This window comes from Adiantum capillus-veneris, chromosome 12, assembly GCF_014529385.1.
Source record: "Adiantum capillus-veneris isolate H3 chromosome 12, ASM1452938v2, whole genome shotgun sequence".
NCBI classification, from domain to species: Eukaryota; Viridiplantae; Streptophyta; class Polypodiopsida; order Polypodiales; family Pteridaceae; genus Adiantum; species Adiantum capillus-veneris.
In genome coordinates, this window is record NC_140942.1 from 74,657,558 (window position 1) to 74,685,016 (window position 27,459).

Below are 27,459 nucleotides of genomic sequence, written 5' to 3' on the forward strand. Positions count from 1 at the left end.
AACCAGGAATAAATAGGAAGTCCAAAGTTTCAGAGATTGTTAGCTAAAGCAACTAATGTAAGTCAGATTGGAAAACAAAGTCTCAAGTCACTCTTCATAGAGAAACAGCTAGATCAAGATGAGACCATGTCAAATTTAGGACAAAGATCTTCAATAGAACCTCGAATGAGAATAGCTATAGTTCTCAACAGTACAAAAGGAGCAAGTGTCAGGTGCAATGCTCTACTAGATAAAGAAGAAAATTGCAATATGGTTGCAGACAACATTCAGAGCATTCTGGAGATTACTCCATGCAGACATGATAGCAAAACAATGCGAGGTTTGCATACAAGTCAAAAAGAAATGGTTGCTACCCTTAGTATCCAAAACCATGAAGAGCAAGTAATGGTTCAGGTGAAGCCTTCAAAGGAAATGCTTGCAGATGTCATCATTGGACATCAGTGTTTAGACCAACACAAGGCCTACAAAGAAGATACGATGCTAATACTCTCTTCTCCAAGAGGTAGCCAGCAACATTTACAGGTACCAATAATGCTAAATTTAGAGTTGCAAAAGTCACAAGAGTCAAAGACTAGTCTTGCAGACAAAGGTAAGGCCAAAGTGGAACCTCCACTGACTGACGAAGAAGGTGTGAAATCATATGCCTCTTCAAGCAAATCACGCTTTCAAAACTTCAAGTCAAATACTGACCCGACTAAACCATCTAAGAAGACACCCAGAAAAGCAAAGAACAGGAGTACTATGGAGGTAACAAACAGATATGGGTGCAAAAACTGCAGGTTAGAGCATATGAAGTAACTTCAAGTCCCTTCCAAGAAAGAAGGCCCACAAGGTATCAACCTCGACAATATCCTAGGATACCTAAGAAGCAGGTATACAACAAAACAACATTGAAAGATGCTAAAGTCTACCATAAATCACAAGAGGATATAGAACAAAGATGGATCTCAAAGAATCTTCCTCTTAGACAAGGAATCTACATAGGTTATACAAAGATTTGGCTACTAGGCAACCACAAGCCAACTGCAACTACACTAGACCTGCATGCAACAATACCTAGAGCGAAGAAAAGTCAACAAAGGAGCTAGAAAGGTCCTCAAGAGATCTGGGTTCCTAAGTCTTCCAATGCTCCTATTCAAAAGTCAAATATCAACAATCAACAGAGGCCTACAACAACATCAAAGACTTCTATCAACAGGCCCAATTGGAGAATCAAAAAAATAATGGAGTCCCAACCATGCAAATGCAGATTCAAAAAAGATAAAACAGGTATGGCAAAAGAAACCTTCAATGCCAACTTGGTCCTTCACTAATCCTCTTTTTGAGGATTCAAGTTTACTTTTACCTGAAGAAATGTTTGTGGTAAGCACAAGAATGTAAAAAGTCAAGTCGCTAGGGTGCAAAAAACACTCGTTGGCATAGTCAAAGTCGGGCTGCTGAGCCATAACATGAGCAAAGCATTAAACCCAAAGCTTCAAGTCATATTAAACTCTGTGCTAAGAGTCGTAGTTATTAGGCTTATGCTCAAGCTGGAAGAGTTGAGAATATCTAAAGTCATGTCGCTCATGCTGGATGAGATGAGCATAAGAGTCATAGTCTATTAACTTACAATTGGTAGAGTGTCGTAGAGTCCAACACTCACGCACAGTGCACAGTAAGATGAGAGCATATATCCTCGTCAACGAAACCATTTTTAAAGGGGTGCCAGCTTGCAAGGACATGACATATGCTTTTATAGCTACACCATCTTTCTAAAGAACCCCTCCAAATCCTTCTTGCACAGCATATTGTTTTCCATGCATTTTTGTGTATGCATAAATAGGATGTCCCACCATTGGACATATGCATTAGACACTCTTTTTTGCTTCCACCTATGCACCTTGAGTGGACTACAACAGGAAAACCAGTGTTCCATCATGCTACCCTCTCATATTTGCTGCCTTTTTTATTCCATATCTATAAGCAAATAATCCCTTGAGTACTTTATTAATATTTCCCATGCTAATAAGTACTCCAATAATGCATGTATCCCAAAGGCACTTTTTTCTCACTGGGTCGTTTCCCTTTGGTCATCCACGTTTAGACCCTAATTTAGAACCGCATCATTATACTTCCCTTGTACATACTTTTCATCAATAAACAACAGTTTCATCATTATGCTATTACAATAGACAAATGCAACATCATCACTCACAACCAACATATTTTGATCAATGAAGATGTTGCAGCAAATTGAACCTCATCAACAAATTCAATGACAAATGAAGACAATAAGCCCATCAACACCCAATCGAAAACCTTCCACAACCTCCACAGACACTTTTCAACAATGCCCAAGGACGGGCACTAAAATCGAAAGGGGGGAATGTTAACTGAGCCAACGTCAGTTAACTGGAGTTACTAAAGACTGAAGCCTTATGAATGCACATCGAAGATGAAGAAGCGGTGAAGATTGGAGTTACACACTTTTCACATTTTTTCCAAAATGGCATGTATTGTAATTTCCCAATTTATTTAGCCATTGTGATAATTGTAACGTGTTACGGGCTCAATAAGAGTTCCAAGATGTAAAGCATAGGTCACTTAGTGTACCTGGGGTGCAGATACAATCAGTGTGAAGCCTCAAAGGTCTTGGGCGCCAGACATTACACATTTTAGACCTTGGCTAAGGTATAAAAGCCAACTTTGTAAAGTTTATTATTAAGTTTTGGATAACAGAAATACAGTATGATCTAACGGTGCTCACTTATCTCCTTCTCCCGCTTCCTACTCCCTCCCCGGTTTTCACATTGCAATCGCATATGTTGCGTTGCAACCCCGCAGGTAAGATCTCTACGCATTGACGTAAGCATTTATTTCGTAGCTTTTGGCGTCGCCGAACGACGGCCTAATCTCATCATAAATAGGAATATACCCTTCAAAATCAAAAAGCAAGTGTAGGCCGGGTATTGGGGCATCATTGCTAAGCATTTAGATGCATTCTGGGTCGAAAACAACTAGGTCAAAAACTCACTGCTGTTAATAATTGCGATTTTTGCACTTGACCTAAAGTGAGATTTGAGACCATAAGCATGTGTGCTTAGGTCTTATAAACATGTCCTAGAAGTTTTGCTACATTTGGATGTCACTTGATGCTGTAACGGATGTGATTTGTTTGCCGATGAGCGATTTGCTTTTGGTGATTTTAGTCATTTGAGTGTAGCTTGAGTTAGATGAGAGTTGTTTGTTGTTTTCCAAGAGACTAACAACCACTTGTAGCCTCTATGCACTATTCTAGTCAGCTTCATCCCATGGATTGACAACTTATTTGTGGTTCTCGCTATGTGTGCAATAAGATAGGAGTGAGGTTAGACACCCGTCCCACAACGAGCCTTCCCACTTGTTCTCAAAGTAGAAGCTAAAGCATGGTATGAGACCTTGCAACCTCAAATCAAGTCCAACTAGGAGAGAGTGCAAGCAAGCTTCCTCTCCAAGTTTGGGCAAGGTGATACTTTAGAAGGACTATGGAAATGTCTAATTGGACATAAGCAGGTATCACTTGTTGAAGACTATCCCTCTTATGAAGCAACCTTTGTCAATCTATGGGATAGGTGGGAGGCTACACTAGAAAATCATGGTGGTGAACCTATATTTCTTAAGAAAAAGAGATTCATGGTTGGTTTGTATCCACTTTTAAAGGCTAAAGTATAGCTAAAATTCCCATCCACCTTCGAAGAAGCACGTGAGGTAGCCATCATCAAGTTTAGAAAATTACACTTCCAAGCACATAGAGCAAGGGGTTTGAATGAAGTGGTCAAGAGGGAGTCTTTACAAACCACGGAAGCACCAATTAGGGTCCCTCTTTCAACTAGGAGATAACTCTCAACAAGAGGTTTTACAAAGGCTAACTCAACACCTTGAGAACCTCACTCTGAATCTAGTACAGGGCCTCCCTCAACAACGACAACGAAGAGAAGGGAAACGCAACCAACAGCAACAAGCTCAAGAGTTGCGATGTTGGAATTGCAATGAAAATGGGCCATGGCATGTAATTGTCCACATCCAAGGAGATTCAACGGAGACATATACCCCCCTAGACCGCCTCCTCTCACTTTGCAAGAAGAACTTGCTAAAGCCCCACAAATCCTTCGTCAACCACCACCACCACCACCACCACCACCACCAGAAAACATACCCCCTATCCCACATGAGGAGGAAGAAGGGAGAGTCAATGTCATCAAGCTAGAAGAGGTAATGGATGAGAATACTTTAAACTTTGATGTTTTTCCGGCAAACAAATGCACATGATAAGGATGAAGACATGAGAAGTGAAGGAACGAATTTAGCCAAGAGGAACAAGAAAAAGAAGTCAAAGATAGAAGAAGCTGAGAATAACAAGAAGAAAAGATCAAGGTGAAGGGAAATTGGTATCAATGACTACCCATTGGGAAAGGCTCTAAATCCCTACAACATCTTGGAGGATTTACAAACCCAAAAGCCCAGCATTTCATGGCCACAACTTCTACACCTACCAGCCAAAGTAAGAAGGTAAAGGCCAAAGTTGGTAAGTACAAGAATTCCAAAGAAGAAAGAAAATGTTTCCATTAAGGTTGTGTCCTTAAAGCTACAAAAAGATGTGGAACCCATTGTGGATGCTTACATAAGGGGTAAAAAAGTGTCTAATGTATATGTTGATGATGGAGCCCAAATGTGTGTGATCACGGAAAAATCTATGAATAGATTAGGGCTTGAAATTACAAAGTCCTCTAATTGTCAAGCTAGACTAGCCAACAAGTGTGAAGTGCTTGGGGATCATCGAACATTTGAAAATCTTTGTATGTAACATAGATGCATGAGTGGATATGTATGTCATGCCAGCTAAGGGGGAGGCCTAACCCATCATCCTAGGGAGGCCTTGGCTTATTGCTGTGAATGCAGATAAAAAATGGGAAGTGGTCGATTGATTCTTAAGAAGGGTCAACCAATGGTGTATGACTAATGATAAGGAAAGCAACTAGATATCAACTATGAAAGCACGGAAGATGAAGAGAGCAAGGATATTCCTTACTCAAGTGATGAGGAAGCATCAACTAGTGCATCAACCAATGAAGAGGAGTCTTCTTTGGAGGTAATGGGAATTGTATTTAACATCATCACCCAAGCCAACAGACAATCACACATGAGGGGATTAAAGAAACCACCACCTCAAAGAAGGATTTGAGAAGATGCTTGCAAAAGATCTTACTTGTGAAGAGAAGAGGTCCTACATCAATATGTTGAGGAGGTATATTTGTTTATCACTGACTACTCACAAATAAAAGGTGTAGATGTGATAGAACATCGAATTGAATTGAAGCCAGGGACCAAACCCGTGGCTCAAAAGTTAAGGCAACTAGGATCTGTGCAACAAAAGGCTCTCTTACAAGTAGTGAATCGAATCTTGAAGGTTGGCTTCATCTATCCAGTATCCAACTCTGAATGGGTATCACCTATCGTAGTCACTCCCAAGAAGAATGGTAAGTGGAGGGTCTACATGGATTACAAACCCCTCAATGTTGCAACAAAGAGGGGCCACTTCCCTCTCCCTTTTCAAGATGAAATTTTGAATGAAGAGGTAGGTCATGAATGCTACCCTGTGTGTGATGGGTATTTGGGATATTTTCAAACTAGAATAGTAGAAGAAGACCAATCAAAAACCACTTTCATCACACCTTGGGGATGTTTTGCATTTAGAGTAATGCCTTTTGGGCTCACCAATGCTCCTAACACCTTTATGAGATTCACAATCTTTGTATTTCAGCCATTCTTTGGAAAATCTATAAGAGTCTTTATGGATGATTTTTGTATTTATAGTTGTAGATCACTTCATTGCCAAAAGGTTGAAGAGGGGCTTAAGAGGCTCCATCAATTTGGGGGACAACTCAACCCAGAGAAGTGTCATATAAGTGGTTTTGCTAGGCCATGTGGTTTCTTCACAAGGCATTCAAGTGGATCCCTCTAAAGTAGAGGCCCTTTTGTCATTATCTCCACCAACAGCAAAGGAACTAATGACCTTCAACCACAAAGTGAGGTATGTCTCGCTTCATCCATCTTCTAGCAGAAGCCATCGCCCCTCTGCATAGGTTGGCAAACCAATCTACATTTGAATGGGGGAGGGAACATGCAAAATGTTTTGAGGAAGTGAAGGGCATGCTTAGCTCTCTCCTGACCATAATGCCACCAGATCCAGACGAGACCTACTATGTCACTCCAAATGTAGGTTTGGAAGCAATTGGTGTTGTTTTGATGCAAACAGATCCTAAAACATCATACATGAGGCCGGTCTATTTTGCAAGCAAGATGATGACTCTCGCAACACTGAAATGGAGAAAGTGGTATTTGCAATCTTGTTTGCTGTAAGAAATTTTTGATCGTATCTTCTTCCTGCACCATTCGTTTTTCTCACCTTGGAGCACAATCTACCATATGTAGTACAACACATGAGCCTCTCATCTAGAATAGAAAAGTGGGTGCTTGAACTTTAGGAATTTGAATACACTTTCCTTGTAGAAGCTAGCACAAGAGCAGAACTTGCAGACATTCTCACCTACAAAGTGAGAGAAAGGGAAGGATCACGACTACAAAGAGAGGAAGGCTCAAAAAAGTCCAAAGAGAAGGAGATTGATAATGCCCATACTTTGTGCTTTGACGAAGCTTATCAACACCAACATGACAAAGCAGCAGGGGGAATCATCATTTTGAACCCACAAAGGAGGTAATGGTTAATAAAGGTATCACTCTACCCAATGTTAATTCTAACAATGAGGCTGCGTATGCTGCTCTAACCCTTGGGTTAGAAGAATGCAAAGAATTAGGCATACAAAGACTTATCATAAAAGGTGATTCTTTGCTAGTGGTCAGGCAAATCCATGGGACTTGGAGGTGCAAGAATTGTACATTGTTTGAGTGGCTTAGTAGTATAAGAGATTTGATGAAGGGATTTAAAGCAACATAGGTACAACACATTGTGAGAAATTATACAAGAAAGCAGACTTGCTTGCAAGTGAAAAGCTTCAAATGGTGGTAGGAGGTGTGAAACTTTATGAACCCAAATATCAAGGTCAAGAGGAGCTAAAAGACATTATTTTCTTCCTATAAGCAGGTGAGTGTCCCAAACACTTAGATGCGATGCAAAGACATAGACTGGTTAAGCAGGCCACACCTTACCAATTGATCGGGGATGACTTATATCACAAAGGAAATATTTGGTCTTGAGAATAGTACCAGGTGTGTGGGAGAAAGAGAAAATTATTCTTTCATGTCATGATGATGTCTACATGGTCCCTTTTCTCAAGATATTACAAGTAGGAAGATTTTACAAGCAGGCATTATTTGGCCGAGCTTACATTGTGAGAGTCCAACGCTGGTGTAAGTCATGTACGCAATGCCAAATTGCAGGGGATAGACGACTAACATATGAGCCTCGAGTCCCAATAATATCCTATGGCCCTTTTGAAAAGTGGGGCGTGGATGCAATAGGTCCCCTACCTCGCACTTCTACGGGGAAAGTCTTCATCATCATCATGGGTGTTGACTATATGACACGATAAGCAGAAGCAACAAGCACAACCCGAATCACTGCTGAAGAGGTATCAAAGTTCATTTTTTATCATATTTGTAGTAGGTTTAAAAACCCCTAGAAATCTTATCAGATTGAGGCCTGGGTTTTAGGGCCGACCTTCTGAATGATCTCTTGAGGAGGTTAAAAGTGAAACACTTGCATTCCACACCATACTATCCTCAATGCAATGGATTGGTGGAAAAAGTGAATGGAATGATATGTAAGATCATTTCTAAGCAGGTTGTGGACCGGCCTAATGATTGGGATCTCCATTTGATTGCTGCTCTTTGGGCATATAGGACATCTTTCAAGGTATCTACCCAGTTCACCCCTTTTCATCTAGTTTATGGATAGGAGGAACTTCTCCCAATTGTGATAGAGCTCTCAAGCTTGCGCGTTCTTGCAAGAGTGGAAAAAAAACCAAAGGAGGCTCTACAAGAAAGGATCCTATATCTCAAATGACTTGAGCTAGATAGAGAAGAGTCCATTGATCACTAGATCACCCAAGCTACATGCTAAAGGGACAAAATCAACAAGAAGCTCAAGGGGAAAGGATTGAAAGAGGTATGATGGTTCTTCGCTATGATAACCGGCTTGATACTGGACTAGAGAAAAAGTTTCTACAAAGATGGGAGGGACCTTTCATGATAAAAACAAAGTTTGGGAATGGTAGTTACAGACTAGCAAATCTATCAGGAAAACTCCACAAGACCAAATACAATGGATGGAGATTGAAGCCCTACTTTTGATGTATCAATCCACTGGTAAGAAGTCATCTACCTACATTGTCTAAGCTCCAAATTGGCATGGCTCCATTTGGCTTGGCAAATGCTCCACCTATTTTTAAAGCTTTGATGTGCAAAGAAGACCCAACCTTGGAACTTGAACCTACCCAAAGCAACCCTCCCATCTCCCATTTATGGGACCGTGGTGATGAAAAGCAGGTCTAATGGAGTAAAAGAGTGCATGTGACTCCTCCTAAAAACAAAAAAAAGAGGGAAAAGAAAAAGAGAAAAAAAAAGAGGAAATCAAATAAAAGAAGGAAAACACCATTGTCCTCCTAGAAAAATGAATATCTCTAGACTTGGGGGAGGGCTAATATGAGTGGCATAAAATGGCAACCATCTTTTTGCAACATTTTCAACCTACTCAACTTCCTTTTACTCATATGTGTATATATTTTTCTATACTATTAACTAGAGTAAATTCCCTCTCCTTGTTTAATCTTTGTGGCGACACATATACTTACTCTTCCTAAAAACTTCACCTTTGTTATATGTTTATATTACTATCCTTTTCTTTTTTGCTTTGTAAATAAAATTAAGCATACGATAAGCAACTATCTACCTTCAAAATTTCTTACCTCTTGTAAATTGGTAGTAGGATAATAATATATTTGTATTCCACCCCATATAGATAAATTTTCATGGAAAATCAACTCTCCACTTGCCTTTACAAAAGATTATGGTCTAGCTTTAGAAGTTTTCCATGCCCTACATAGGGGGCCCAATATCTCTTAAGAATATCCATATAGTTTTTCTCCTTTGAAAAAAGGACTCAAATTGTATATTCTTTTCATAAGCAAATCAGTTTGGGCCCTTCTCTCTTTGTTTAAGCATCGTACCCTTTTGAAAAAGCATGATTCCCATTGGATGCATACAAGCAAAGGGCCCATACAAGCAGACTTGGATGCAAAAGGTTCCCTAGCCTAGTCTGGACCTTCCAAACTGAATTTCTTGGTGCATGGGCGTGAAGAATAGTCCAAATTCATATCAAACACTTTGAGAAGGTTGATTTTTCTTTTTGAAGCATGCCATTCCAAGCTACAGGTCAAAAGTTATGGTGAAAATAGTGTAAACCAGTCCTCACAACCGCAATAAAAGAGGATTGTGAATCGGATAAATCAAGAGGGTAATATTTTATCTTACCCTACGCATCTTCTTGAAGGTGAATTAATATTTAATGTCACATGCATGAGATGGGACCGATCCAAGGATGCTTCCAAGACCAAGAAAAACAAGCTGATGATACCCTACAGAAGCCACCCGTAGGGCATCATGGTGGGGCCCACATATATTATGCACCCCTATGGAGTCTTCACGGTCTAAAATGCTATTTTTTGTGAGTAAATAATCCATATTATGTCCAATATTCAATAAGTGGTCAAAGGACACTTAATTAGGGCTAATCACTCACCCTAATTAAGTGTAACATAATCCCACTCTTGCACAGCTATAAATAGCCCCTCTAGGAGAGACTCAAACACACACACCTATTTCAACTTCTTTTTGGTCTTGACCAATAGTAGAGAACCTCCAAATCTCCCTCTTTCACATCCAAATCCCTCCCTCCTAGCCCTCCTCTTTGGAGGAAGTGCAACTCTATCCTCCACTCTTCCTATTCTACAATCTCTTACTCCATCAACCCAATAAATCATTGTAGCACCTATATAATTTGTAAATACATCATGATCTCTCTCATTGTCATGATAAGGATCATTAAATCATCTTTGAAAATCAAGTGGTGCAATTCGTGATGGTTGGCCAACGTCTTTCCTCCCCTTAAAATTGCGTGAGAAAATCAAGTAAGTGTTCTACTCTCAATTTACCATGGATTTGTTTCTCCACACTTATTCAATAGCCTAAAGGAATTTCTCACTCCAAATCTCTTTTGCTTCATCACATATGTATGTGGCTACCTCTTATGGTTATTTTATTTGTCATGACATTGCATAGATGAGATGAGCTCTTTATGCAAAGTGTGTTAGTTTGTTGTAGGTGATTTCTTTGTGTTTTTTTGAGAGGCAAGTCTTGTGAAAAACCATAACATATAATCAGAAATGGTATCATTTACAAGGGGTTGCAGGAAACAAATGGAGCCCTTTTTGCTTTGCAAGATATCATAAGATAATGTAGGAGGCGAGTTTTATGAGTTTTTTTAGCCCCAAAGTGGGCCACATATACAAAATATATGTACTGGTACTGGTACTGGTATACTGCTAAACTGGTAATGATACACCAAAGAATCCATTCAAATTACAAAGGACACTAGAAACTATGTGTATTGTAAAGCACCACTTTCAAGAATTCAAACACGTACCATCTCAAACTACAAGAGTTGTCTCAACCTTAGATATCCCTGGAGACTCCTCTAAGGGTAGAATCTCCAAATAAACAAATTCCGGTGGCTGTTTCGCCCAACATACAAGTTGAAGCATCGCCAACTTTTGCCAATAATGGACTTTTTCCCAAGAATGATTGCAATATCGATCTTCCTTCAAGTATCCTTTTCAGCATCGATCTTCTTTGGATTCCTGATGCTTTTCTTATTATCCTTCTGCTTCTTGTTGCTGTTGGAAGAACCGACCAAGGCTTCAGAGATCCTGACTTCTTCCCCCTATTGAACTGCTCCTCTTGGTCCAACACCATTAGAACAAGACGTTGGAAGGGGAAAAAGGGGAAACACACCCAACAACATATGCACGTCTCTCTATAGCAGCACAAGTGGAATCACAACACCTCAATCCTCTTGAAAGAACACATCGAAGAACAAAACTTGACAACAACACTCTGATTGCACACTCTCGAGCCCAAAATCACACACAAAAGCACAACTTATTGCATTTCAATTGTCTTAATTGCTTTTTGATTCTCAACCGCACACATACCACCTCTCTCTCTCTCTCTCTCTCTCTCTCTCTCTCTCTCTCTCTCTCTCTCTCTCTCTCTCTCTCTCTCTCTCTCTCTCCCTCTGTGTGTGTGTGTGTGTGTGTGTGCTACACACCAATTGTCTTGGGGGACTCACACACATCAACACCGTTGTACAAGAGAATTCAAACATGACCTTTCGAACCGCAAGAGCTATCTCAACCTCCGATGTCCCTGGATGATGGGTTAGTCGATGTGGAAGCGTACTCCTTGATCACCAACGATTAGCATTAGGCTATGGAGGGTGAAGCCTTACCTGAACCATGGTGTTAGGGTTAGGGCTAGAAAGATGATGAGTAAGGTTAGTTTATGACAAAAGCAAGAGAGAGAGAGAGAGAGAGAGAGAGAGAGAGAAAGAGAGAGAGAGTATAGAGATAATGATAGAACTCAAAAGTGCAACGATTCATTAGAAAATAGCCTCCTATATAGGCTTAGTACCTTACAATCATTGGTTAAAGAGGTTGCATCCTCTTGCTATTGGACCATGTCATCATCTATTCTTTCCTAAGTGGCTAGAGGGATTTCCCACATGGTGCCACAAGTTGGGCTTTACCCTTACAATCAACTCCTTAAGCCAAACTTGGGGTTTTCCAAAGACTTCATGTATTTTTGTTTTTTCTTTCATCCGTTCTTGTCATGGTGTACTCCTATGCTAACATGATTCATCTACCTGATATATCATGGTGGTTCAATTTGATTGATCACCATGGTTTGATGTCCCATGATATATCATAGTTGTTCTCAATTGGATTCATCACTGACAAGTGAGACTTAGTAGTTTCACTAGGAGTCCTAGGTAGTAAGGAAATTTCATTCATCCATTTTATGTGAAGGGGTAATTATGTTTATCCCCTCCAAAATTTGTCTTCATGTCTTTGTCTTCATTGTTGGTCGTCATCTTCATCTTTATTTTGTTGTCTTTGTAAGGTGTCATCTTCATGTTGTTGTCTTTTTCTTTATCTTCATGTGTTGTCATCATATTTTCATTGGTCCGATTTGTAGAGGGTGCAATCTTCATGAACAATGGTGCAAAACACGCATACACTTTGATGTTTGTGCTACGTGTGTGTGTGTGCTCACCATGATGGGTGGTCTTACCATGAAGGACTCCTTTCGGCAGTGTGTAAAACCCATGTTAATGTGCGTAGTGTCTTTGTACACAAATAGTACATACATTTTGAAAATGGGCCTCTTCACAAAATATCAAGCTTTGATCTCACAAAAATTGAGAGAGCCTGGCTTTATCTCTTCTTGGCTCTCTCCAAGCAGTGTGTACAGCTTCTTAACAGGGGCCAAAACTTTCAAGGAGTTCAGGGATGGTAAGCCCACTGTGGGAAAAATCTCTTTTTTAGACCTTTGTGCAACCTATGGGAAGATCAAGTGGGGAAGCTTCGGTTTTGCAGCTGTAGCCGTGGGACTAGGCCCTTACAAATCCAAAAAGGATCCAACATTCCCCATTGAGGCGGTGTCGCATCCCAATATGGGCAATAATTTACACGTGCTGGCAACACCGTGAGAACAAGCTCTTGTGGACCCGATGACAGTTTATAAAATAGTTTGAATTTCGGATCTCCTGTCCATCCAGCTTTCCCAACCTAAAATTAGATAGAGTTGAACCTACAACCTCGTGACACACCAAGAATGGGGCGTTTTCCCCCAGACCGCGCCACCAACTCCGCTTTCTTGTTGGGCACGTGTCTTATCTAGTATCGCGAGCAGACCTTTCTTCTATTGCGAGCCTCCTTCACAATAGCAAGAGTCCTCTCCCTCTATCACAAAAATTGCACCAAGGGTTGAGGGCGCACTACGGGGCTGTTGAACGTGCACGGGTTGAAGGGATTCCACGAGGGAAGACTTGATGGCTGACTGGTTTGACGAGAGCAAGGTGCAGCTCGGCACTGCTCTGTGGTGCCAGCATGCCAAGTGAGTCAACAAAAGCAGCAACATGGCAGAAGCCTCACACCAAGAGTCGAAGGATGGACTAACGAGCGACCTCGGAGATTATGATAAGAGTTTTTTTTTGGGGCCTTGATGAATACAATTGTGGACTTAAGGTTTGACAAGGGCTTGAAAAGATACACACACACAATTGCTTACACACACCTAGACATAGTACAAAGAATGGGCTATGGGGTTGAGAAGGCTCCTGATTTTGAAATGCAAAGGTCAGAGGCTTGATGGAAAGCTCTTGAGCAACACTTCTTCCACACACAAGTCACACTTCAAATGATGGCTTGCACAAAGAGTAATCGGAGAATTATAAAATGCAAAATGTAGGCTAAATGCGATGGCTAAATGAAATGAAGATGACTAGTCAGTTAACTGGGTAAGCAGAGGGATTCCCCAATTTATCCAGCATGGAAATGATGCACACTAAATGAAAAATTACACACATATGCACAATTATTAGTCGCTCACTAATCACAAGATGCACACTAAATGAAAAATTGCGCACATGCACAATTATTAGAAGCTCACTAATCACAAATCACTTAAATAAGAAGGGTAGTGGCTCATTGGTATTTCCAAGAACATGCCCAAGCTTAATTAACGATTCTAGTTGGTTAGGGAGAGGGATTATTAGGAGAGTGAATCGATTAGGCTTAGGTATGAACCGTACCACTTGATGGGTTAGTCTATGCGAAAGTGTACTCCCTAATCACCAATGATTAACATTAGGCTATGGAGGGTGAAGCCTTAGCTCAACCACGGTGTTAGGGTTATGGTTTGAGAGATGGCCATTAGGGTTAAGTTATGCCAAAAGCAAGTGCATAGAGAGAGAGTGTAAACACAATGATAGAGCTCAACGTGCAATGATTAATTCAAAAATAGCCTCTAAAATAGGCTTAGTACTTTACAATCATTGGCTAGAGAAGTTGCATCCTCTTGCTATTTGACCATGTCATCATCTATCCTTTCCTAAGTGGTTAGAGGGCTTTCTCACATGGTGCCACAAGTTGGGCTTACCCTTACACTGGAGAGTCCTCTAAGGATAGAATCTCCAAATGAACAAAGGCCAGTGGCTATTTTGCCACCGTACAAGTTGAATCATTGCCAACTTTTTCCATTGATGGCCTTTTCCCCAACAATGATTGCAATGCAGATCTTCCTTCAAGTATCCTTTTCAACATTGCTCTCTTTGGATTGTTGTTGCTTTTCTTCTTATCCTTCTGCTTCTTGTTGTTGATGGAAGAACCGATTAAGGCTTCATAGCCTGACTTCTTTCCCCTATTGAACCGCTCCTCTTGGTTCATGTAATGGAAATGGCCTATTAACTTTGAGAGTAGAGAAAATTAGAGAAAGTACTTTTGGGAAATAGCCTACCGGCGGACGACCAACATCATGGAATGCATTGCCGAGAAAGTATGTCTACCGACCAGTCACAACCACTAAACAACCCTTAAATCCTAATCTACTCTTGGAAGATACTAGAGTCACCTTTGGATAGGCTGAAACATAACATTTAACTCCACCTTAATCGGGCGTCAAAATCATGCCAAAAAATGCATGAAATCTGGGTAACACATGACCTTAAAAGCATCGTCACAAGTGTTCACAAAGTGCTTGATTTGGGCGGCTCAATTTGCATAGATGGACATCACGATTCACAGCCCGCTACTGAGCCGCTCGTGTCATCTGCACACACGGTCCGGGTGAATGTGAAGTGGTACCTAAAGGCTCCCAGGTGAATTTTAGTGCCAAGAATCTCTCTCTCTCTCTCTCTCTCTCTCTCTCCTTCCATAAGTTCCATTTTAATGGGTGGACCGGGGAACTTTAGCCATGGCCATCTTCTCAGGGATCGAATTGTGGCAAAATGCAAGAAAAACCCACGAATGCTCCCGGTGCCGCCGATGCTTTGAGTGACAACAGGTAAGGGGCAGAAACCCTGGTTAGCAACTTCTTCGTTTACTGTGTGACTTGGTGCCGGCGCAGCAGAGGACGACAAATGCCCTCTTTGATAGCAATTTTTTTGATTCTTCTACCTCTAGATTTACAGCAACTTACTCTAAATTGGTGAAAATTTCCTGCATCCATCTCCACTTTCAAATAGTAAATGATTTGAGCTGGTGTTTTATCAAGCTTTTTCGTTAGTGGAGTGATTTGATTCGGAAGAATACTAGTCATGAGCGTGGTGGCAGATCAGAGAATGTAAATTGGTTTTTGGCTACTAATGGGTGAAAATTTCCTGCATCCATCTCCACTTTCATGTAGACATTTGAGTATCTGTTACTAACATTTGGAGTTTTAGATATTGTGCTAATTCCTTTTATCTTCTATGTCAACTACCTCATTTTTCTGCTTTTTTTCCTATTTAATGCTTCGTTTAGTGCTATGCTTCATTATGGCTGGGTCTGCCTTGCATCTCTAGAGTTATGACAGACTCTCAGTACGTAGATCTTTGTATTGATGTATGCTCGTGTGTGTGTGGGAGCATATATTGGTACCTAGTTCTACACCCACTAGTTCTACACCCACTATTGAGCACTGATGACATTAATAGGGATGTTGTAGTATTTAGTCAACACTATGCATGATGGAGCTGATGGTTATATTGTCTTGTGGGTGACTACCATGAACCTATACCTTGCACTTTTTGTTAAGGGTGAATCTGGGCTTATCTTGAATTCGTCTTTGCATATCATTTGGAGTCTTAAATAACCCGATAATTTTTGTAATTTAGCTCAGGACTAGAGTCACGAGTGCTTGCCAGGTTGCAAGGCTACAAGTTAATTGCCTGCATGCAAACATGCATGTTGTCTGTAGAGACAAAGAACCGGTTAGTTTTATGATATAAACACAAAAAAGTACAAAAAACAGGACGCGAATGAGGACATTGAGGTGCTCTTAGAATTTGATGATACCGAGGGTTTACAGAGGATACATCAACATTGGATTAGTGATCATTATACATGGGAGAAGGTGCGATTCTTACCCCTTTGGCCCTTATGGGGCCAAGACGTTTGAGGATGTTGCTCTTGAGGATGCTGGAAGAGCAACATATCATTATAGACCATCAAGTTTGTACAGTGTATCCTCTTGCTGAGAATGCTATAAGGGTACAAGCAACTCAACAATGAAATGCCAAGGTTAAGGTCAAACTATATTCTTGACCTTCTCTATGAGCAACCTGCTGTCTGAGTGTGCTGAAGCTACAAAATACATTATGGGGATGTGCAATTTGGTAAATCTATGGCACACCAAGTCAGAGCCGCATGGAGGCATAGTTACAGGGAATGGCCATTTTCAGGCTTCCGTTCCCTGTTCCCATTCCAACTTCCCGTTTGGAATCCCTATTCCGTGTTTTATATGAGTATCTGTAACAGGCAATGGCAATTCATGCCGATGTCCGTTCCCCATTCTGCGTTCCAACTTTCCCTTCTTGGTAACTATGCCATCGAGGTTTACAAGGAATGTATAAAAAATGATTGAGTGGGGTCCCTTTGGTTGTCGGGACGTTAATGGGTTCGCTCAGGTGATACAAACATTTCTTGATGGGGTTCTCCTGTTTTACACTTGGCATGCTACTTGTCTAACATTTCACTGGTAGAGGATATCCTCACAAGGGCTGCATACAGGCCATTTTTACGCACTACAAGCTCCTCGTGACTGCCATGCTCAGCTATGCAGCCATTCTTTAGGACTATAATTTGATTGGCATTTCGAACGGTGCCAAGTCTGTGTGCAACCACAAGAGTAGACCTTCCAGCGACTGCCTTTTCCAGCGCCTTTTGTACATGAAGCTCAGCTCCACTATCTAAAGCACTGGTGGCTTCATCAAGCAGCAGTATCTTGGGGTCCCTCACCATAGCCCTGGCTATGGCAATCCTCTGCTTCTGCCCACCAGAGAGTTGCACCCCCTTCTCCCCAACCATGCTATCATAGCCTAAGGGAAGGCTTGATATAAATTTGTGTGCATTGGCAATATCTGCAGCCTTTTGCATTTCTTCTTCAGAAACTTCAACATCCCCTGCTAGGCCATACTTAATGTTTGCACGAATTGTGTCATTGAACAAGAAGGGCTCCTGACTCACCAGCCCCATCTGCTTCCGTAGCCACCTTATCTGCAGGTCTTTGATGTTCACTTTATCAAGTAGAATGCAGCCATCTTGTGGATCATAAAACCGTTGTAGCAGGGAAATGACCGTGGACTTCCCTCCTCCACTCTCTCCCACAATTGCAAGACGCTGCTCACACATCAGCACAAGGTTTGTCAGTTTTTTTATATTGCCAAATCCTGCAAAGAGAGTTCTTGATCAGATTGTCTTAAGTTACTTGATGTACTTTATCATGTGAGTTTCAGCATGCAATGTTTTTGTTTTGCAGGTCTTGGAGAGTGCTCTTCCTTTGACGTACTGCTGGCCTTTGTAGAAGAAACATGTCCAACGGTTCATGTTTCCTATTTATCGCAGTTTGGAAGATTGCAGACACAGATGTCCTTTTCCCCTTTGGCTAGCTGCGTCCAGTCTATGTGGACTCAGGTTCGGAGCTTTGCTACTGGGGAACTATGCATCCATGAGGCTAGTTTTTTGGCAAAGTGAAAAGTGCTGATTGTTTCAATTTTACAATCCTCGAGTTGTTGGCATTATATTACATACAAGAAGTCGTATTTGTTTTGGTTGTCTTATGTTCATTGAAAATGCTTTTGAGTCGAATTTTAATTCTGTCTGTATAAAGAACTTTTTAAGATTGAAAGGAGAATAAGACAAACATAGCTTACTTTGCGAGCTTGTAGAGTGAAGCTTAGATCACAGAATATCTGTGCATCTGGCCTTGATGGGTACGAAAAATAAACATTTTGAAATTTCACTTCTCCTTTCAACCTCTTCAGCTTGGTCCCACAGGATAGATCTTCGCATTTGAGATCAAGCATAGAAAGAATAGAGGCAACAGCTGGCTTCACACTGGCAAAGTCAGGGAAAACTGCCACAGAGAGAGAGACGGCGAACGCGCTTAGCTCAATCGCTAGAAAGGTCTGCAGCAAATGCATTCACAAGTTAATTTTTTCAGGGGATTAATGTCATGCTATCTGTATTCGACAACCTTGGGAAGACCTCCAAATTTCTATCAGAACACCTCCTATTACAACTAATAGTTGAAAACCCATCATTAAAATACAAAACACAATCTACAAGGTTCTGTGTTTCTCGACTTCTATCATTAGTATTAAGGAAGAAATTTGTAATCCATGTCATGCACTCCCACAATTAAACATAAAACTTTCCATACTGTCGCAAATGCTTATCAGTGTAAGTTCTACCTTGATAAAGCCGTCGAATGTGACTTTCCCAGAGAAGACAAGACGGCCTCCAACCCAGAAGCTTAGCGCCAAAGATCCATACATTATGACATAAGACACTCCTAATCCAAATCCTCCGATTAATGCTCTTCGGACACCAGCCTTGACGCAGGCGATACTTTTGTTTTGGTAGAAACTGAAGACTTTCTTCTCGGCACAAAAAGAGGCCACAGTCCTGATGCTACTGAGTGCTTCATGTGCTATTTGGCTTGTTTCGTCATACATTGCCTATTTCATTACATTCCAGGGCGTTGTTAGAATTTGTATGCCCACTGGGACAACTTGCATGTATGCTTGGACACACATCTTCACATACGAAATGGAACAAAACAAAGCTGAACTGAACTCATTCATACACCATTCAGATAAAGTATTAATCATTACAATGCTATTGAGCTTAGCTGTGTGCACCTTTGCTTGAATATCTAAGGTTTCTCCAAGCTTAATTTGCATGATCCCATCCAACCCATAGAATGGAAGCAAGCCAATGAAAAGCAGGGCTAGTTGCCAGCAAGTAGACATGGCTATAAACAGGCCCACAACAATTGTGCTCAGATTTTGTACAATCAAAGCCATTGCATCGCCCACCAAGCACCGCATATGAGATGCGTCGTGGAGAAGTCGAGAGCTGATAATGCCACTACAAGCAAAAGTGACAAGAGAGTAAGAAAAAATTCAAAATGCAATCACCCAGCAAGCGGAAGCTAAGGTAGCTTTAACTCATTGAACTCTACTGGAGTATTTTGCCTTTGTGGATGGGTTTTAGTTTATACTGTTTCTATATCAGTTATGTTACAGCAGGTGGCTTGTTGGCTGTTGTTCGCTTGCTTAAAAAATGATAACCTGCAGGCCGTGCCTCGTTTGAGAGCTATTCTCAAGGCGACACGTTATGGGTTTGTGAGCTCTGTCAAGAGGATACTGGGGCTGTAGTGGGCTTTGCGTGTGACGACATTTCTGCTTTTCGGACTACGCACTACGAAAATAGTGAGTAAGCCAAAGCTAGTTGAACAGGTCTTGTGTTTCAAATGCAAACTGGCCTGTTAACAGCTTCAAGGTGGCTTTCAGGAGCAGAGGACTATGAAACACTAAGCAGTATAGGCCACCATGTAAGGGTTTTCAGGTGGCCATTGTTGGGAGGTACCTCAAAGCTATCCTGCAAAGAGGAGCATCCAGTCAACAGTTCCCTGAAGCACTGCTGCTCCACTCGCTGCTGCTTCCCAAACTGGTTGTGCTTCTAGACAGATTAGTCAAAAGTGCTTCATGAGCTTCACATGCTAGAACAGTATGACACCTTCTTGGCCATCCAGATATGCATTTGAAGCTGCATGTTGGTTTACATGTGTCCATGTACTGAGATATTGCAATATGAGATGCAACCAGAACTTCCGTACATATTTAGAAATCGTTTCAAAGATTTGATCCCTAGTTCACTAATGGCTTTTAGCAAAAGAACAGTATCTGTAACTCATAGACTTTTGTGCTGGTGAAGAAGATGATTTACCTGTTGTTTTCCCCATTGTCAAACCATGCCATTTTCTGGTGCAACACTTTGTGGAAGGTAAGGAGACGGATGCGTCGAACCAGCTTTTCACCAGCAACACAGAAACAGGCATTTTGAAGGGGGACTAGTGGCAGCGAAACAAAAGCAACAACCACAAATAGGTGGATCCATACAAGGCTTCCATCATGAATCTCATCCAATGGTTGATAAAATGTGTGAATAATTTTAGCAAAAAGGAGACCCACAACAGGCATTACAGCCCCATTAAGTCCTGCTGCAAGAGAGCCAAGCAGGATAACAGGAATCTCCGGCCTGTTGAAGGCTGCAAGTCGGACAAAATGAGAGCAGCGCAGCGGATATTGGTCTGAGCTAGCATTACAGCCAAGCTCGGGATCCTCCTCGTGGATGCTGGCCATACTGACAAGACTACCAAAAGACATTGACCTGGTACTAGAAATCTGTCTAGCATGACGACCTCGGTGGTACGTTGTCAAGGGAGGAGTGGAAGTTTCACTAGTGAGCTGGCAGGCATCTTCATCTATACTGTTTAATCGCTGGCGCTCCTCTTGGTCATTCTGTGCATTCACTAGCTGGAAGAATGCTCCGTCTGGATTGCTCATCAATTCAGCGTGAGGCCCTTCACAACAGAAGAATGTCAGCAGAAAGATGATGTGTTGTCGGGAGTTGATATTCATCCCGCATAGAAGTTTAAACAGCAGTGGCTTGTTATTGTAGCGGTCCAAAAATTAGAATTAGGGTCATAACCACACAAATACTGCAGGGAATGTTGATAACAATATGACTTAGTGCACTAAGTGATACCTTGCTCTATAATCCTTCCCTGATGCAGAACAGCAATAGTGTATGCTTGGGTCACTGTGGTAAAGCGATGGGCAATGATGAGAGTTGTGCGGTTTACCTGCAGTGTTAAGGTACATCTCACTGTTAGCACCAAGTAATTCAGGGCAAAGATTGAAACATCTTGATTAAATCCCTTATTCAGGTCTGAGTTTTGTGTTACACTGCACCTGAATTTGCTCAAGTGCCTTATGCACTAAATTCTCTGATTCTGCATCCAATGAGCTTGTTGCCTCATCTAGAATAAGAATCCGAGGGTCCTTAAGCACTGCCCGTGCAATGGCTATTCGTTGTTTTTGTCCACCTGAAAGCTGCAAGCCCCCTTGTCCAACCATTGTACTGAGACCTTGCGGAAAACTAGCGATAAATGTGGACGCATTAGCGAGGTTGGCTGCAGCATGAAGCTCCTCCTCAGTAGCATCCTCTCGGCCATAAGCTATGTTGTCTCTGAGCGAAGCTCCCAGCAAAATGGGGTCTTGGGAAACTAATCCGACATGTCGGCGAAACCAACTGAGATTGAGATTTTTCAGGTCAATTCCATCAATGAGGATCTCGCCAGACAATGGATCGTAGAAGCGTTCAAGTAAGCAAGCCACTGTAGATTTTCCACTTCCACTTTCTCCAACCAAAGCCGCTACAGTACATGCAGGGATAGCCAGAGTGAAGTTGTTAAGGACCTCATATCCTGGTCTGCTGGGATACGCAAATTTGATGTTCTTGAAATGTATGTGGCCTTGCAAGAGGTTCAATTTTTGACCACCTTCTGCAGTGACATCCACCATTGGCACTCTCTTTATCACCTTCGACATTTTGTGAGCTGCAACAGAACCAACTGCTAATGCTGCTAAGCTTGGGCTTGACTGACCCAATGCCCTGCAAAATTGTTATTGGTTTGTTGAAAATAGAGTTTTGGCCCTGTTGTACATTGACAAAGATATTTTTCCTCCAAAGGCGAATAATAGTAGTGTTAACCTACCCTGTTCCAATTATAATTGAGAAGAGGATGGCAAGCACTTTGCCCCCGGTGTAGCTTCCCTGCACAATCAGCTGTGCTCCAAACCAAAGCATTACAGCATAAACATTGAAGGTGAAAAAGAGAATCCCCCCCATCCCCAAGCCCGCTGCTATACTCTCTCGAAAGCTTGCCCTCTCTGCCTTCTGCAATGCCATTTTGTACGCCATCACTGCTCCACTCTCACCAGAAAAGGGGATCACCTGCATACACGACATTATTTCGTCTTGAACATGAGCATAGCTTTATGCATGCATGTCAAAGCAGGTGGCCTTACAGTTCTGATGGCACTAATGACTTGCTCCACAATTTTTCCAGCATTGCCATTGGCCTCGTGAACGTTTTTAGATGCCTTGGAGATGCCGTGATTCATCGCATAGCCTGATGCTAAAATTAAAGGAATGACGGCAGAAACAAACATTGTCAGCTTCCATCCTTGTGTGAATGCAATCACATATCCACTGATTACACTGCCGGCAATTTGAACCAGCTTCCCCACCTGCACACCAATAACAGAAAGCTCGGTATTGAAAGTTCATGCTCGTCCCTTAACGCGTGTTAAATAGAGCACACTCAAACAGGATTTGAACAAGGGCTTTTCGATGGAGTACACCACTTTTCTTGATACTTTGGCAATGAATCAGGTGTGGTTCTATGTTAAGCAGACAAGTTTACTATTGAAGGTGCCCAGCCCTTGCATCACTAGATTTGCAATCCTCTCCAGGTCTATGTCTAGCATAGTCTCCTAGCTACTTAGCACTTGTGCATGCAGAGAAAGAGCAGGCGTTTGGCAAGGGTATAAAGTCACCATCACACACCTTTTCCCCTGTAGCTTGCTTGATTGCAAATGTGTCTGCCGAAATGCCCTCAACTATCGCCCCTGTAGAGACTTCTTGATCGAAGAATGCCATATCTTGCCGAAGGAGAGCTTGCAAATATAGACATCTCATTCTCTCAGCTTGCCTCTCGCCGGTAGTCATCCAGCAGAACACCTCTGCAGGCTCTCAGACTCACATACATAGCAAATATGCCCACATAAAAGGAGGCTCTCTCTCTCTCTCTCTCTCTCTCTCTCTCTCACACACACACACACACACACACACACACACACACACACACACACACACTCACACTGGCAGCCTTTGGAAAGGGAAGAGATCTTACGGAAAAAGTATCCTACAGCTGCAACCAGTCCCAAATACATCGCATGTAGTGCAGCCTGCCATGGCAACTGTCCTGTCAGTATATAATGCTAGCGGTTGAGGATGGGATAAGCTAAAAAGCAAAGTTCAAATAGGAAGATTGTCAAGAAGGGAAAGAAGAAGGAAAAGTATAGTAATGATTGGTATCAGAGAAAGATGATAATGATATCTTGCCTGAGACATGTGGAGGAGCTGAGAGTGGGCATCAGGCCCGAAGGCCATGGAGTCCAAGACGTGGCCGAAGAGGAAGGCAGCAAAGGGAAGAGAGGAGCCGGCAACGAGAGCACCGAGGGAGCCTAGCACCATGAGCAGCACATCCCACTTATTGGAAGTTCTGAAGAGGCCACCAACCTTACGTGCTACTTGCTGCTTCTTCTTCTCCAACTTCATTATCCCTCTCTTCTTCTCTAAAGTAAAGAGAAGGTGCAGAGTACGACGTCCTGACATCAAGTCGCTGTAATTCTTATAGCTTGTTAAATTGCCAGATACATAGCCAGCATTGTACTATAGCATGATCACCTCGAGCTTCAGATTAATTATAACCATACTGCATTGCTTCTAAAGCTAGCATACGGTAATTTCCTTGGTATGCATGCATGGGCTGCTGGGCAGCAGCTTGGAGAGTTGATGAGCTTCTTTTGCAGCTAACAATATTAGAGGATGGCAGCCTTGGCCCTTGTTTATTGCCCTCTGCTCACATTAACAGTCAGCAAGAAATGCAGAGTCTCTTCATATCATTGACACAGATTCCATTGAGGCTGCTTCAAATTAAGACGTCGAGCTGCTCTTTCTATATCGTGATCAAGGGTCTATTGCCTTCCTTTATGGAATGTTTGCCTGCTTGACACCCCACTCAAAAAGACAAAATAGTCTCCCCCCTGCCCCCTCGTTTATAAGTGACACTGGTGGACTCGAAGGATCAACGGCACCAATCAATCCAATCCACAGTCGATCTTGTTGGCATGACCTAACAAATATAGGGTCCCTTCGTCGTGCTCGTTGCTCAAGCCCCCGACCTCATCCCATAGACTCCCACACCTTATCCATCACGCATCCGTGCAAGCAATGCGAGTCCGTGCGTATAAGTTCCCCCCCCCCCCCCCCCCGCCCCCCCCCCCCCCCCCCCCGGCCACCCGTCGTGTGGATCCGACGGTCCAAAGCCCCCCGCCTTGCCGTTAAATCGCCCTGTCATTGATTAACACTTTATAAGTTCAACCGTTTTAAGTAAGCCCATACTAGATACGGTAGCATCATACTTAAGAGAGCCATCTTTATTGAAATACCTTTACTGAGGTGCTTCATGAGCAACCTTGGATATAAAAGTGTTAGTTGAAAGTTCTTTTAATCAAAATAGGGGAGCACAAATTAAAGACTTACATGAAACCCAAATTAAGTATATGATGGCTATGTCAAAGTCTATGAGAAACATTATATTCTTCCATGTGGAATATGCCTCTTTGGAAAAAGTGAGAGCCCTCGTCTTCTCCCATGTTGAATATGTCTCTTAGTACTAGTACTTTGTCCTTTTTTTTATGAATTTTATTTGAATGGTACATGAAATCTAAAAAACATCTCAAGAAATGCTTTTGAAAACTTATAAAATGCTAGCCAAAGTACTCATAAAAATTATAATTCCTCACTTTCATACACAACCTCAATACTATATGAAAAACACCTACACAAAAGAGCAGTTGATGTTTTATTAAAACTCGTATCCTAATCTAAGAAAAACAAGTGAAAGGGTCACGGTCGCTTTCTAAAAAAATAAGAAAGTGTTAAAGTTATTAAGGTTGAGTTTAACTGAAATCGGTGTTCAAGAAAGTATTGCCTCAGCTTAGCTTTGAGCCAACCGGTTACAAAGCATGGTAAAGGGAAGAAAAACGATGAAATATGTGAAAAAATAGTTCAAAAATCTTTCAAATTTATGCTAGTATTTTCGGTTCACTTCTTTGTGATGAGAAGAAAATTTGGTCGACGGCGGTTTATAAAAGAGACTTTCACGAATATTGATTAGACTTAATTTCTAAAATGCAAAAAAATTTAAGTCATGTGAGTATGAAATGAAATGTGAAATAAAAAGAACTCATCAATGTGTGTGGATTGAATTTACTAGAATTATGCAAAGTTAAGCTGAAAACATTGAAAGTATGCCTAACCCAACACTCCTCTAAGGATTCTTTTAGAAAGCAAAAAATGAGCAAGATATATGCAATAATCCATGGTAACTACTTACGGTATGTGCTTGACATTTTTGCAATTTTCATGTGGAGAAACATTCCTTTGTGACTAGAAGTAAATATAGAAAGTCATGTGGGTCAAATATGCAACATTTGTGAATTAGATTTATAACCACATAAAACATTTAGTGCATTTAAATTTGGATTGTCTTATGGTGCATATATATACTAGATCTACCTCTCCATTACTTAAGGTGATACCCGGGGCGGTCACTTCTTAAAATGTGTATGATATCACGTGAGTTAACCGGAGAGGATTATTAAAAGATCAAAATGTATAAAAATGTATACATACAGAGGGGGGTGAGGGTTTTTTAAATAGGCTCACAGTGTAAGTATAGTATGTATATTGGGGTATTATTAATTACCTCTTGAACGCACGTGATATAGGGGTCTTTTGATAAGTAACTGCCCCGGGAGGTGATACTTTTTTTATTGTTATGTAAACCACATTTGGTGATTTATGTCATATCCCAAAAACTATGCATAAATTCTTATTTTTTATTTATAAAATATTAGAATTAAAATTCATTCCACTTTTGGATTTGTTCATTTATTTCATTTATTCACATACAAATATCTCACATGGACACAATCGAGAAATCTATATGCACACTTTCATTGGCTGTTCATACAATGCTTGTTTTGTAAGAAATTATGCACTATAAATTCTCTTAAATGAGCTTCATTTACAAGATGCCGTGAGTTTAAAACCTTGAAAAAAGATTAATTGATGGGTGTTGGCCTATAGATAAATTATAGAGCCTAAGTTTCCTATAGCCTCATCATGTTAATGAAAGAGACTTTAAAAGATCAAAATTTTCCTCTTTGTCAACCTTTTCAAGATTTAGGTTTTTCATTTATAACAAAAATTTGGTCTAAAAACTAAGTTATGAAGCTCAATTTGTTATTATAATAATCTTTTTCCTATCCACGAACCTTGAAATCTATGCGAAACTTTTTTTTGATGAGAAGTTATATTCAATTTATGAAAATTTTATTAAAGTTGCACTAAATTTTTATGACTTTTTCATCTTAAAACTTATCACCATAATCTTAATATGGTATTAATTTTGGCAAAATTAACAATTTGGTTATGTTCATCACCTCATACTTAAAACATGAGTCCCTATAAATATTGCACTTACCTTCACCAAATGATTATGACAAGTTGCTGAAAAAATAGGACACTTGAGTGTCCAATTACAGAACTAGTGCTAAATTAGGAAATAGTTAGAACTTCATTCTCTCGCATGTGGAATATGTTATATGGCAAGAAAGAGTAAGAACCTCATCTTCTCCCATGTGTAGAAATTCTTGTAGAAAATAGTAACAACCTCATATTCTCCCATGTGAAATATATCATAGGAAATAGTGGGAAAAGAAAATGCATAACAATTGTGTGCTTTGCTGCACGTGTCGGAGGCTGAAAACTTGCCTGTGCATTGTGTGTGAGCCTCGAAAGGCTGCAAGCACACAACTAGAGAGACCTAGCAAGTTCAAAGAAACAATGGTGTGTCACTCACAGCTCAATGCTTCCTTCGTGGAAGGATCCTGTGCTCCAAAGAAGAAGGAGTCGCCGCCTATTTTTCCGCAATGCTCGATCACACATACACACACTCTCTCTCTGTCTCTCTCTCAAGCATACACACACACATACACACATGAGCACACGAAAGAGAAGGATAGAGATGGAGCAAGAGAACTCCTTAGCTTACACCTCCCAGAATAAGGATTTTAAAGTCAAATGGACCTTTTATAAGAGTTTGACCCATTCACACATGGGCGTATACAGTGGCCGGTCATAGTAAAAATGATGTCAAAATGGAATAAATGGTGCGTCTCCCATCGACAATCACCTACACACCTATTGAACCGACAAGCCCAGTCCATGACACAATCAAGTAAATAATAAGGCGTCCATCGAAGGTGATAGGGTGTCCATAATGGTTAACATACCCCCCTTCTTGATGTAGATTCCATCCTCGGAAGCTATTAAGATGAAGCTTGTTCGTCAAGGTGGAAGAGCATCCGAGATTGAATGTCCTTAGTCTTCTTCATCTTTG

General features: G+C 41.2%; 1 protein-coding gene and 1 long non-coding RNA gene across 4 annotated transcripts; one reads left to right on the forward strand and one right to left on the reverse strand.

The window, feature by feature from the left end:
* The first annotated feature begins 15,020 nt into the window (after window positions 1–15,020).
* Window positions 15,021–20,078, forward strand: LOC147445962 (uncharacterized). Of its 2 annotated transcripts, XR_015189835.1 has the most exons (4): window positions 15,021–15,156; window positions 17,611–17,765; window positions 19,433–19,567; window positions 19,649–20,078. It is a non-coding gene; the product is annotated as an uncharacterized LOC147445962 (long non-coding RNA). The 2 variants fall into 2 exon arrangements; XR_015189834.1 differs by lacking the exons at window positions 19,433–19,567; window positions 19,649–20,078 and having other exon boundaries at window positions 17,611–17,907.
* LOC147445963 (ABC transporter B family member 11-like) lies at window positions 15,152–23,238 on the reverse strand. 2 transcript variants are annotated; one of them, XM_086525288.1, is made up of 11 exons: window positions 23,119–23,228; window positions 22,773–22,948; window positions 22,232–22,453; window positions 21,919–22,157; window positions 21,113–21,815; window positions 20,907–21,003; window positions 20,085–20,721; window positions 18,995–19,223; window positions 18,545–18,811; window positions 18,005–18,259; window positions 15,152–17,471 (listed from the first exon to the last, which is right to left on the reverse strand). In XM_086525288.1, the coding sequence occupies exons 1-11, from the start codon at window positions 23,156–23,158 to the stop codon at window positions 16,809–16,811; spliced, it is 3,528 nt and encodes a 1,175-aa protein (XP_086381414.1). In that variant the 5' UTR covers window positions 23,159–23,228; the 3' UTR covers window positions 15,152–16,808. The 2 variants fall into 2 exon arrangements, with proteins under 2 accessions (XP_086381414.1, XP_086381415.1); XM_086525289.1 differs by lacking the exon at window positions 22,773–22,948 and having other exon boundaries at window positions 23,119–23,238.
* Window positions 23,239–27,459: the final 4,221 nt, after the last annotated feature.

Excerpts from the sequence above, each read along its gene's own strand:
- LOC147445963 (XM_086525288.1), bottom strand. The coding sequence starts at position 23,158 with ATGTATTTGGGACTGGTTGCAGCTGTAGGATACTTTTTCC. Across the intron at positions 21,816-21,918 it reads TCAATTATAATTGGAACAGG|GGCATTGGGTCAGTCAAGCC; the intron begins GTAGGTTAACAC and ends ACAATTTTGCAG. Across the intron at positions 19,224-20,084 it reads GACAATGGGGAAAACAACAG|TGGCATTATCAGCTCTCGAC; the intron begins GTAAATCATCTT and ends TTTTGCTTGTAG.